At 43.9% G+C, this 13,936-nt stretch overlaps 1 protein-coding gene across 1 annotated transcript in view; it reads right to left on the bottom strand.

Annotated features, from left to right (window-relative positions):
• The window catches only part of LOC139441861 (cubilin-like), a 64,291-nt gene extending 53,508 nt beyond the window's left edge, over positions 1-10,783 (bottom strand). The window contains exons 1-7 of the mRNA XM_071222605.1: positions 10,762-10,783; positions 7,397-7,487; positions 7,154-7,287; positions 3,882-4,034; positions 3,448-3,529; positions 2,725-2,849; positions 2,242-2,388 (exon numbers count right to left, since the gene is read on the bottom strand). Coding sequence (XP_071078706.1) covers positions 2,242-2,388; positions 2,725-2,849; positions 3,448-3,529; positions 3,882-4,034; positions 7,154-7,287; positions 7,397-7,487; positions 10,762-10,783 — 754 coding nt within the window. The remainder of the gene's footprint in view (positions 1-2,241; positions 2,389-2,724; positions 2,850-3,447; positions 3,530-3,881; positions 4,035-7,153; positions 7,288-7,396; positions 7,488-10,761) is intronic.
• Positions 10,784-13,936: the final 3,153 nt, after the last annotated feature.

Below are 13,936 nucleotides of genomic sequence, written 5' to 3'. Positions count from 1 at the left end.
AATCCCTTGTCTACATCTGTGATGGGGAGCATGGCCTACCTTGAGTTGAGGTGTATGTCAGCGGGAAGCCCTTGTCTACATCTGTGATGGGGAGCATGGCCTACCTTGAGTTGAGGTGTATGTCAGCAGGAAGCCCTTGTCTACATCTGTGATGGGGAACATGGCCTACCTTGAGTGGAGGTGTATGTCAGGAGCCTTGTCTACATCTGTGATGGGGAGCATGGCCTACCTTGAGTTGAGGTGTATGTCAGCAGGAATCCCTTGTCTACATCTGTGATGGGGAACATGGCCTACCTTGAGTTGAGGTGTATGTCAGCAGGAAGCCCTTGGCTACATCTGTGACCCCCCAACATGGCCTACCTTGAGTGGAGGTGTATGTCAGGAGCCTTGTCTACATCTGTTATGGGGAACATGGCCTACCTTGAGTGGAGGTGTATGTCAGGAGCCTTGTCTACATCTCTGATGGGGAACATGGCCTACCTTGAATGGAGGTGTATGTCAGGAGCCTTGTCTACATCTGTGATAGGGAACATGGCCTACCTTGAGTGGAGGTGTATGTCAGGAGCCTTGTCTACATCTGTGATGGGGAACATGACCTACCTTGAGTGGAGGTGTATGTCAGGAGCCTTGTCTACATCTGTGATGGGGAACATGGCCTACCTTGAGTTGAGGTGTATGTCAGCAGGAAGCCCTTGTCTACATCTGTGACCCCCCAACATGGCCTACCTTGAGTGGAGGTGTATGTCAGGAGCCTTGTCTACCGTATATGACCGCGTATAAGCCGAATTTTGAGGACCAGAAAAAAGATTCTGTAGAAAGGGGTCGGCTTATCCACGGGATACACTTTCATGATAGTATTTTTCAGATCGTGATCTGTCAGAAACATCGCCTGAATGACGGTCTGATAGATCACAACTTCCCGAAAGTTTGGAAGTTGCCACGACTAGAGCCATTATTGTTATAAATTATCAATAAAGTTATTATTATACACCAATGTTGTCATTATTAAAAAAATGTTATGCATTTGTAGGTGTGACTACTTCCGATAATAAGTTTTCAATTGAATGTTCAAAGTTTATCGTTCTTCGTAAACTTCACAATCTTTACATATAACAATATATGTAATTCACAGCTAAAATATATAATCCCCAGATGAAATCGCCAATAGCTATTACGTACGTTTTGCAAAGTTCATAAATTGATAGTGAACAAGTGTCTACCTTTATTGAAAGAGGCAAATAAACAACTGTATCGGCGAGTTATTCCGTTCGCCATTTGCAAAAACATGTGATCAGCTGTTTCCTGTGACGTCACAAACGGTGACCACTGTGATTGCTTCCTGTTGTTTAAAAAGCAACACGGTACACAAGGAAATGAGCACTGATCATAACGGGCCGATTGGTCTTGTCATGTTGTTTACACAAACATTTTCAAGTTGTGGGTGCTTAGCGATCGTGTTGGGAGTAGGGACTTAATTCCTTTGTTTTCGAGAGATTAGTTTAATAAACTGGAGAAGCCTGTGAGTAAGTGATGGTCATTCAATGTGTTCATAGTATGATAGTTTATTTAATTCAATTGGATTAACATACAATAGTGGTGTAAAGGGGGTTATAAAAGTTGGTATATTTTTACTGACTGACATGAGTTGGAAACGAAAACGCCATGCTTACGATGCTGAATTCAAACTGCGAGTCTTCGCTCTAGCTGATATATTTTCTCACGGGTTCGTAATTCTATATACACCGATTCGCAAAATGGCGCTTGTTGTTGATGGCAACATATAACGATCATTATGAGATTAAAAAACCCCACGAGAAACAGCTTCCCACATTATGAAAGTGGATGACTGGTTTGTTAAATCTTTATTAGAAATAATAATGACTTTTTCAATATAATTAAAACGTTTTTCATCTTATATTTTTGAATATCTGCGAGTACCGGCACATGTCTTGCAGTCCGACTTCGCAGTGTTATTTGCCTTTCAATTCCTGGTTCGGCTTATCTGCGGGTCATATCATTTTCTCTCGTATTTCAATGGTCAAGTTAGCACCTCGGCTTATCTACGGGGTCGGCTTATCCGCGGTCATATACGGTACATCTGTTATGGGGAACATGGCCTACTTTGAGTGGAGGTGTATGTCAGGAGCCTTGTCTACATCTCTGATGGGGAACATGGACTGCCTTGAGTGGAGGTGTATGTCAGGAGCCTTGTCTACATCTGTGATCGAGAGCATGGCCTACCTTGAGTGGAGGTGTATGTCAGCAGGAAGCCCTTGTCGACGTCGGAGCCTGAGTGAAGCTGTAGAAACATGTATTTGCCAGTGCTGAGGAACTGTGGAGTTGATTTGCTGCACCACTTGATGATCAAACCCTCCGTGGAATCTTTGCCTAAAACATTAAAATCCGTAGCCTTCTCCTTTGAAACAACACAAAAATGAAAGAGAAACCACACAAGGGAGAATCGAAATAACAATCACTCATATTGTGGGTCGGACAAAACCATTAGTCAGTGCTTCAAGACAATTTAACTTTGTGAGGTGTTTAAAAGGTATTATATTTCCACACCTCCACCATGTCCAGTCAATGATTTATTTTACTGTATGCAACCTGAAGACAAAATTACAGATGATTATATTAAAAAATACTTCAAGGCACTAGATTGGTCCAACAATATGTAATGAGCGATCCACTCCAATACTGAGGTGTGTTAAAGAGGAGTCTAACCATCGTACGCCTCCACATAGCTCACGGAGCAGTAGTAGTCCTGGTAGAGGTCAGTTTCCAGCACATTCACGCTCACCACCTTGTCGTCTGGCTCCGCCTCGATCCGCCACCAGCACTCGGGGGGCCTGCAAACAACACCGCAGTAACTACATCACCGACCACATCCTAACAATACCTGTCTGAGTGATGTCGCTATATGGCTGAAATAATGCTGAAGCGACGTTAAATTTTAACTCACTCACTGAGTGACAGTGTCGGCCCTGACCTACCCAAGTTCTTTTTTTGGTCATTGGTGTTTAAGCCACACTCGGGCTATATGACGCCAACCTAGATCAGACAATCCAGTGAATAAGCCTCCTGCGACCAGCCTATCCACACTGTGGCCTTGTCACAGGACCAGGTTGTATGGGTGGAGAAGCTGGACAAGGATAGGTTCTGGGCAAATGATGTGCCCTGGAGTTAATCCTCCTTGCTGGACCTACCTCACAGGACCGGTTGGGAAGCTGGACAAGGATAGGTTCTTGGCAAATGATGTGCCCGGGAGTTAATCCTCTTTGTTGGACCTACCTGACAGGGCGAGTAGGGACGAGGACAGGTTCTGGGCAAATGATGTGCCCGGGAGTTAATCCTCCTTGCTGGACCTACCTGACAGGGCGAGTAGGGACGAGGACAGGTTCTGGGCAAATGATGTGCCCTGGAGTTAATCCTCCTTGTTGGACCTACCTGACAGGGCCAGTTGGGAAGCCGGACGAGGACAGGTTCTGGTAGTGTGATGCCCCCTGGAGCTCCTTGTTACACGAGGAATCTGGAAGACAACAAACCTGTCAGACAGTGTGATGTTATGATGATTTGTTTGTTTGTTTGTTGTCTAAAGCAGCACTTAGCAATATTCCAGTTATATGACAGTGGTCTGTAAATAATTGTATCTGGAAATCAAGCAAATAATCGAGAAAATCCTGTGATGTGTTTCATGAGCTTCGATCCACACAATCAGGATATGATGATATGCATGAACCAAGTCAGCGAGCCTGTTAGTCACCTCTTATGACAAGTATAGTCGCCTTTTACGGCAAGCATGGGTTGCTGAAGACCAATTCTACCCTGGATCTTCACGGGTTTAGTCAGCTGGTTGGATAAGGGTTTGAATAAGGGCTAACCTCTGCGCACAGCCTTGTACTTGATGTTGAACTTTCCCGTGTTGCCAATGAAGGACTGAAACTGTGCATACACATCACTACCAGAGGAAGGAACCCAGTCTGTGTCGAGGCCTGCACAGCGCAGCATCAGCCGGGAGGAGCTGTTGGATGGACCTGGAAGTACCCGCGTGTCTTTCATCAGGGGAGACCACTCACAATCATATAAAGACATTGTCATAAGGGGAGAACACTCACCATCGTACAAAGACATTGTGAACAGGGGAGACAACTCACAATCATACAAAGATATTGTGCACAGGGGAGACCACTCAAAATCATACAAAGACATTGTGATCAGGGGAGACCACTCACAATCATACAAAGATATTGTAATAAGGGGAGACCACTCACAATCATACAAAGACATTGTGATCAGGGGAGACCACTCACAATCATACAAAGATATTGTAATAAGGGGAGACCACTCACAATCATACATAGACATTGTGATCAGGGGAGACAACTCACAATCATACAAAGACATTGTAATAAGGTGAGACCACTCACAATCATACAAAGACATTGTGATCAGGGGAGACCACTCACCATCATATCAAGACATTGTGAACAGGGGAGACCACTCACAATCATACAAAGACATTGTGAACAGGGGAGACCACTCACAATCATACAAAGATATTGTAATAAGGGGAGACCACTCACAATCATACATAGACATTGTGATCAGGGGAGACCACTCACAATCATACAAAGATATTGCAATAAGGGGAGACCACTCACAATCATACATAGACATTGTGATCAGGGAAGAACACTCACAATCATACAAAGACATTGTGAACAGGGGAGACCACTCACAATCACGCAAAGACATTGTGAAAAGGGGAGACCACTCACAATCATACAAAGACATTGTGATCAGGGGAGACCACTCACCATCATATCAAGACATTGTGAACAGGGGAGACCACTCACAATCATACAAAGACATTGTGAACAGGGGAGACCACTCACCATCACACAAAGACATTGTGAAAAGGGGAGACCACTCACAATCATACAAAGATATTGTAATAAGGGGAGACCACTCACAATCATACAAAGACATTGTGATCAGGGGAGACCACTCACCATCATATCAAGACTTGTGAACAGGGGAGACCACTCACAATCATACAAAGACATTGTGAACAGGGGAGACCACTCACAATCATACAAAGATATTGTAATAAGGGGAGACCACTCACAATCATACAAAGACATTGTGATCAGGGGAGACCACTCACAATCATACAAAGATATTGTAATAAGGGGAGACCACTCACAATCATACATAGACATTGTGATCAGGGGAGACCACTCACAATCATACAAAGATATTATAATAAGGGGAGACCACTCACAATCATACATAGACATTGTGATCAGGGGAGAGCACTCACAATCACACAAAGACATTGTGATCAGGGGAGACCACTCAAAATCATACAAAGACATTGTGATCAGGGGAGAACACTCACAATCATACGAAGACATTGTGATCAGGGGAGACCACTCACAATCATATCAAGACATTGTGAACAGGGGAGACCACTCACAATCATACAAAGACATTGTGAACAGGGGAGACCACTCACCATCACACAAAGACATTGTGAAAAGGGGAGACCACTCACAATCATACAAAGACATTGTGATCAGGGGAGACCACTCACAATCATACAAAGACATTGTGATCAGGGGAGAACACTCACAATCATACAAAGACATTGTGATCAGGGGAGACCACTCACAGCATCATACATAGACATTGTGATCAGGGGAGACAACTCACCATCGTAGAAAGCTATGAGAACAGGGGAGACAACTCAAAATCACACAAAGACATTGTGAACAGGGGAGGCTAGTCATGGAAGAGCTGTTGGATACAACGAGACAACTCACCATCGTAGAAAGCTATGTGATCAGGGGAGACAACTCACCATTGTAAAAGCTATGTGATCAGAGGAGACAACTCACCATCGTAGAAAGCTATGTGATGAGGGGAGATAACTCACCATCGTAGAAAGCTATGTCATCAAGGGAGACAACTCACCATCATATAAAGCTACGTAATCAGGGGAGACAACTTACCATCCTAGAAAGCTATGTGATTAGGGGAGACAACTCACCATCGTAAAAGCTATGTGATCAGAGGAGACAACTCAACTCACCATCGTAGAAAGCTATGTGATGAGGGGAGACAACTCACCATCGTAGAAAGCTATGTGATCAGGGGAGACAACCCACCATCATATAAAGCTAAGTAATCAGGTAGACAACTCACCATCGTAGAAAGCTAAGTAATCAGGGGAGACAACTCACCATCGTAGAAAGCTATGTGATCAGGGGAGACAACTCACTATAGTAGAAAGCTATGTATTGAGGGGAGACAACTCACCATCGTAGAAAGCTATGTGATGAGGGGAGACAACTCACCATAGTAGAAAGCTATGTAATCAGGGGAGACAACCCATCATCATATAAAGCTAATCAGGGGAGACAACTCACCATCGTAGAAAGGTATGTGATCAGGGGAGACAACTCACCATCGTAGAAAGCTATGTGATCAGAGGAGACAACTCACCATCGTAGAAAGCTATGTAATCAGGAGAGACAACTCACCATCATATAAAGCTATGTGATGAGGGGAGACAACTCACCATCATAGAAAGCTATGTAATCAGGGGAGACAACTCACCATCGTAGAAAGCTATGTGATCAGAGGAGACAACTCACCATCGTAGAAAGCTATGTAATCAGAGGAGACAACTCACCATCGTAGAAAGCTATGTAATCAGGAGAGACAACTCACCATCGTAGAAAGCTATGTAATCAGGGGAGACAACTCATCATCATAGAAAGCTATGTGATGAGGGGAGACAACTCACCATCGTAGAAAGCTATGTAATCAGGGGAGACAACTCACCATCGTAGAAAGCTATGTAATCGGGGGAGACAACTCACCATCGTAGAAAGCTATGTAATCAGGAGAGACAACTCACCATCGTAGAAAGCTATGTAATCAGGAGAGACAACTCACCATCATAGAAAGCTATGTGATGAGGGGAGACAACTCACCATCGTAGAAAGCTATGTAATCAGGGGAGACAACTCACCATCGTAGAAAGCTATGTAATCGGGGGAGACAACTCACCATCGTAGAAAGCTATGTAATCTGGGGAGACAACTCACCATCTTAGAAAGCTATATAATCAGGGGAAACAACTCACCATCGTAGAAAGCGATGTGATCCTGAGAGGAGGTACAGGCGCTCACAGGTGACTGGGACATGAACTGAGACACCAGGAAGGCCACGTGGTAGTATGGGCTGAAAGAATGGAGTCGCCACCGGCACACCTCATGTCTGCAGGAAGAAATCTCATTGGAGTATATGTTATATATATCAGAGTGTGTGTCATGTGATAAGCATCCAGGGGTTGTGCATATTCTACAACAGCTGCTGATGTACTTACGGCCAGTAGGTGTTTGGAAAGTTGGGAGAATACAGAGATTGTTCCTCCAAGGTCACCTCAAGGACAACTATCTTGTTCCTGTCACAGATGCCTGCAACACAAGCAATGCAATACATTAAGACGTCCAGTGATCAGTGAGCAACACTCCATACCGGCAGTGTAAGATGGGGCACAATGCAATACATTAAGACGTCCAGTGATCAGTGAGCAACACTCCATACCGGCAGTGTAAGATGGGGCACAATGCAATACATTAAGACGTCCAGTGATCAGTGAGCAACACTCCATACCGGCAGTGTAAGATGGGGCACAATGCAATACACTCATTAAGACGTCCAGTGATCAGTGAGCAACACTCCATACCGGCAGTGTAAGATGGGGCACAATGCAATACACTCATTAAGACGTCCAGTGATCAGTGAGCAACACTCCATACCGGCAGTGTAAGATGGGGCACAATGCAATACACTCATTAAGACAGTCCAGTGATCAGTGAGCAACGCTCCATGTCGGCAGTGTAAGATGGGGCACAATGCAATACATTAAGACGTCCAGTGATCAGTGAGCAACACTCCATACCGGCAGTGTAAGATGGGGCACAATGCAATACACTCATTAAGACCGTTCAGTGATCAGTATTGTGAGCAACGCTCCATGTCGGCAGTGTAAGATGGGGCACAATGCAATACACTCATTAAGACCGTCCAGTGATCAGTGAGCAACACTCCATGTCGGCAGTGTAAGATGGGGCACAATGCAATACATTAAGACGTCCAGTGATCAGTGAGCAACACTCCATACCGGCAGTGTAAGATGGGGCACAATGCAATACACTCATTAAGACGTCCAGTGATCAGTGAGCAACACTCCATACCGGCAGTGTAAGATGGGGCACAATGCAATACACTCATTAAGACGTCCAGTGATCAGTGAGCAACACTCCATACCGGCAGTGTAAGATGGGGCACAATGCAATACATTAAGACGTCCAGTGATCAGTGAGCAACACTCCATACCGGCAGTGTAAGATGGGGCACAATGCAATACACTCATTAAGACCGTTCAGTGATCAGTATTGTGAGCAACGCTCCATGTCGGCAGTGTAAGATGGGGCACAATGCAATACACTCATTAAGACCGTCCAGTGATCAGTGAGCAACACTCCATGTCGGCAGTGTAAGATGGGGCACAATGCAATACACTCATTAAGACGTCCAGTGATCAGTGAGCAACGCTCCATGTCGTCAGTGTAAGATGAGGCACAATGCAATACACTAATTAAGACGTCCAGTGATCAGTGAGCAACGCTCCATGTCGGCAGTGTAAGATGGGGCACAATGCAATACACTCATTAAGACGTCCAGTGATCAGTGAGCAACACTCCATGTCGTCAGTGTAAGATGGGGCACAATGCAATACACTCATTAAGACGTCCAGTGATCAGTGAGCAACGCTCCATGTCGTCAGTGTCAGATGGGGCACAATGCAATACACTCATTAAGACCGTCCAGTGATCAGTATTGTGAGCAACGCTCCATGTCGTCAGTGTAAGATGGGGCACAATGCAATACACTCATTAAGACTGTCCAGTGATCAGTATTGTGAGCAACGCTCCATGTCGTCAGTGTAAGATGGGGCACAATGCAATACACTCATTAAGACCGTCCAGTGATCAGTGAGCAACGCTCCATGTCGTCAGTGTAAGATGGGGCACAATGCAATACACTCATTAAGACCGTCCAGTGATCAGTATTGTGAGCAACACTCCATACCGGCAGTGTAAGATGGGGCACAATGCAATACACTCATTAAGACTGTCCAGTGATCAGTGAGCAACGCTCCATACCGGCAGTGTAAGATGGGGCACAATGCAATACACTCATTAAGACCGTCCAGTGATCAGTATTGTGAGCAACGCTCCATGTCGTCAGTGTAAGATGGGGCACAATGCAATACACTCATTAAGACCGTCCAGTGATCAGTATTGTGAGCAACGCTCCATGTCGTCAGTGTAAGATGGGGCACAATGCAATACACTCATTAAGACTGTCCAGTGATCAGTATTGTGAGCAACGCTCCATGTCGTCAGTGTAAGATGGGGCACAATGCAATACACTCATTAAGACCGTCCAGTGATCAGTGAGCAACGCTCCATGTCGTCAGTGTAAGATGGGGCACAATGCAATACACTCATTAAGACGTCCAGTGATCAGTGAGCAACGCTCCATGTCGGCAGTGTAAGATCGGGCACAATGCAATACACTCATTAAGACGTCCAGTGATCAGTGAGCAACGCTCCATGTCGTCAGTGTAAGATGGGGCACAATGCAATACACTCATTAAGACGTCCAGTGATCAGTGAGCAACGCTCCATGTCGGCAGTGTAAGATCGGGCACAATGCAATACACTCATTAAGACAGTCCAGTGATCAGTGAGCAACGCTCCATGTCGTCAGTGTAAGATGGGGCACAATGCAATACACTCATTAAGACCGTCCAGTGATCAGTGAGCAACACTCCATGTCGGCAGTGTAAGATGGGGCACAATGCAATACACTCATTAAGACGTCCAGTGATCAGTGAGCAACGCTCCATGTCGGCAGTGTAAGATCGGGCACAATGCAATACACTCATTAAGACGTCCAGTGATCAGTGAGCAACGCTCCATGTCGTCAGTGTAAGATGAGGCACAATGCAATACACTCATTAAGACCGTCCAGTGATCAGTGAGCAACGCTCCATGTCGGCAGTGTAAGATGGGGCACAATGCAATACACTCATTAAGACCGTCCAGTGATCAGTGAGCAACGCTTCATGTCGGCAGTGTAAGATGGGGCACAATGCAATACACTCATTAAGACCGTCCAGTGATCAGTGAGCAACGCTCCATGTCGGCAGTGTAAGATGGGGCACAATGCAATACACTCATTAAGACTGTCCAGTGATCAGTGAGCAACGCTCCATGTCGGCAGTGTAAGATGGGGCACAATGCAATACACTCATTAAGACCGTCCAGTGATCAGTGAGCAACACTCCATGTCGTCAGTGTAAGATGGGGCACAATGCAATACACTCATTAAGACCGTCCAGTGATCAGTATTGTGAGCAACTCTCCATGTCGGCAGTGTAAGATGGGGCACAATGCAATACACACATTAAGACTGTCGAGTGATCAGTATTGTGAGCAACACTCCATGTTGTCAGTGTAATATGGGGCACAATGCAATACACACATTAAGACGTCCAGTGATGAGTAATTGTACCTTGTGTGGCGTAGTAATACATGAGTAATTGTACCTTGTGTGGCGTAGTATTACATGAGTAACTGTACCTTGTGTGGCGTAGTAATACATGAGTAATTGTACCTTGTGTGGCGTAGTAATGCATGAGTAATTGTACCTTGTGTGGCGTAGTAATGCATGAGTAATCGTACCTTGTGTGGCGTAGTAATGCATGAGTAACTGTACCTTGTGTGGCGTAGTAATGCATGAGTAATTGTACCTTGTGTGGCGTAGTAATACATGAGTAATTGTACCTTGTGTGGCGTAGTAATGCATGAGTAACTGTACCTTGTGTGGCGTAGTAATGCATGAGTAATTGTACCTTGTGTGGCGTAGTAATGCATGAGTAACTGTACCTTGTGTGGCGTAGTAATGCATGAGTAATCGTACCTTGTGTGGCGTAGTAATACATGAGTAATTGTACCTTGTGTGGCGTAGTAATGCATGAGTAACTGTACCTTGTGTGGCGTAGTAATGCATGAGTAATTGTACCTTGTGTGGCGTAGTAATGCATGAGTAATCGTACCTTGTGTGGCGTAGTAATACATGAGTAATTGTACCTTGTGTGGCGTAGTAATGCATGAGTAATCGTACCTTGTGTGGCGTAGTAATACATGAGTAATTGTACCTTGTGTGGCGTAGTAATGCATGAGTAACTGTACCTTGTGTGGTGTAGTAATACATGAGTAATTGTACCTTGTGTGGTGTAGTAATACATGAGTAACTGTACCTTGTTTGGTGTAGTAATACATGAGTAATTGTACCTTGTGTGGCGTAGTATTACATGAGTAACTGTACCTTGTGTGGCGTAGTAATACATGAGTAACTGTACCTTGTGTGGTGTAGTAATGCATGAGTAATTGTACCTTGTGTGGTGTAGTAATACATGAGTAATTGTACCTTGTGTGGTGTAGTAATGCATGAGTAACTGTACCTTGTGTGGTGTAGTAATGCATGAGTAATTGTACCTTGTGTGGTGTAGTAATACATGAGTAACTGTACCTTGTGTGGTGTAGTAATGCATGAGTAACTGTACCTTGTGTGGCGTAGTAATGCATGAGTAATCGTACCTTGTGTGGCGTAGTAATACATGAGTAATTGTACCTTGTGTGGCATAGTAATACATGAGTAATTGTACCTTGTGTGGCATAGTAATACATGAGTAACTGTACCTTGTGTGGTGTAGTAATACATGAGTAATTGTACCTTGTGTGGCGTAGTAATACATGAGTAATTGTACCTTGTGTGGCGTAGTAATGCATGAGTAATCGTACCTTGTGTGGCGTAGTAATACATGAGTAATTGTACCTTGTGTGGTGTAGTAATACATGAGTAATTGTACCTTGTGTGGCGTAGTAATGCATGAGTAATTGTACCTTGTGTGGCGTAGTAATGCATGAGTAATCGTACCTTGTGTGGCGTAGTAATACATGAGTAATTGTACCTTGTGTGGCATAGTAATGCATGAGTAACTGTACCTTGTGTGGCGTAGTAATACATGAGTAACTGTACCTTGTGTGGCGTAGTAATACATGAGTAATTGTACCTTGTGTGGCGTAGTAATGCATGAGTAATCGTACCTTGTGTGGCGTAGTAATACATGAGTAATTGTACCTTGTGTGGCATAGTAATGCATGAGTAATTGTACCTTGTGTGGTGTAGTAATACATGAGTAATTGTACCTTGTGTGGTGTAGTAATACATGAGTAATTGTACCTTGTGTGGCGTAGTAATGCATGAGTAATCGAACCTTGTGTGGTGTAGTAATGCATGAGTAATCGTACCTTGTGTGGCGTAGTAATGCATGAGTAATCGTACCTTGTGTGGCGTAGTAATACATGAGTAATTGTACCTTGTGTGGCGTAGTAATACATGAGTAATTGTACCTTGTGTGGTGTAGTAATGCATGAGTAACTGTACCTTGTGTGGTGTAGTAATACATGAGTAATTGTACCTTGTGTGGCGTAGTAATGCATGAGTAACTGTACCTTGTGTGGCGTAGTAATGTATGAGTAATCGAACCTTGTGTGGTGTAGTAATGTATGAGTAATCGAACCTTGTGTGGTGTAGTAATGCATGAGTAACTGTACCTTGTGTGGTGTAGTAATGTATGAGTAACTGTACCTTGTGTGGTGTAGTAATACATGAGTAATTGTACCTTGTGTGGTGTAGTAATACATGAGTAATTGTACCTTGTGTGGTGTAGTAATACATGAGTAATTGTACCTTGTGTGGCGTAGTAATGCATGAGTAACTGTACCTTGTGTGGCGTAGTAATGTATGAGTAATCGAACCTTGTGTGGTGTAGTAATGCATGAGTAACTGTACCTTGTGTGGTGTAGTAATGTATGAGTAATTGAACCTTGTGTGGTGTAGTAATACATGAGTAATTGTACCTTGTGTGGTGTAGTAATACATGAGTAATTGTACCTTGTGTGGTGTAGTAATGCATGAGTAACTGTACCTTGTTTGGTGTAGTAATGCATGAGTAATCGTACCTTGTGTGGCGTAGTAATACATGAGTAACTGTACCTTGTGTGGCGTAGTAATACATGAGTAATTGTACCTTGTGTGGCGTAGTAATGCATGAGTAATCGTACCTTGTGTGGCGTAGTAATACATGAGTAATTGTACCTTGTGTGGCGTAGTAATGCATGAGTAATTGTACCTTGTGTGGTGTAGTAATGCATGAGTAATCGAACCTTGTGTGGTGTAGTAATGCATGAGTAACTGTACCTTGTTTGGTGTAGTAATACATGAGTAATTGTACCTTGTGTGGCGTAGTAATACATGAGTAACTGTACCTTGTGTGGCGTAGTAATGCATGAGTAATTGTACCTTGTGTGGTGTAGTAATGCATGAGTAATCGAACCTTGTGTGGTGTAGTAATGCATGAGTAACTGTACCTTGTTTGGTGTAGTAATACATGAGTAATTGTACCTTGTGTGGCGTAGTAATACATGAGTAACTGTAAATTGTGTTGTGTAGTAATACATGAGTAATCGTACCCTGTGTGGTGTAGTAATGCATGAGTAATCGTACCTTGTGTGGTGTAGTAATGCATGAGTAACTGTACCTTGTGTGGCGTAGTAATGCATGAGTAATTGTACCTTGTGTCGCGTAGTAATGCATGGGTAACTGTACCTTGTGTGGTGTAGTAATACATGAGTAATCGTACCTTGTGTGGCGTAGTAATACATGAGTAATCGTACCTTGTGTGGCGTAGTAATACATGAGTAATTGTACCTTGTGTGGCGTA

This window comes from Haliotis cracherodii, unplaced genomic scaffold, assembly GCF_022045235.1.
Source record: "Haliotis cracherodii isolate W230 unplaced genomic scaffold, xgHalCrac1.p SCAF_46, whole genome shotgun sequence".
Lineage (NCBI taxonomy): Eukaryota > Metazoa > Mollusca > Gastropoda > Lepetellida > Haliotidae > Haliotis > Haliotis cracherodii.
The sequence above is the reverse complement of the archived record's forward strand: the minus strand, read 5'-3'. Positions and strand labels throughout refer to the sequence as shown.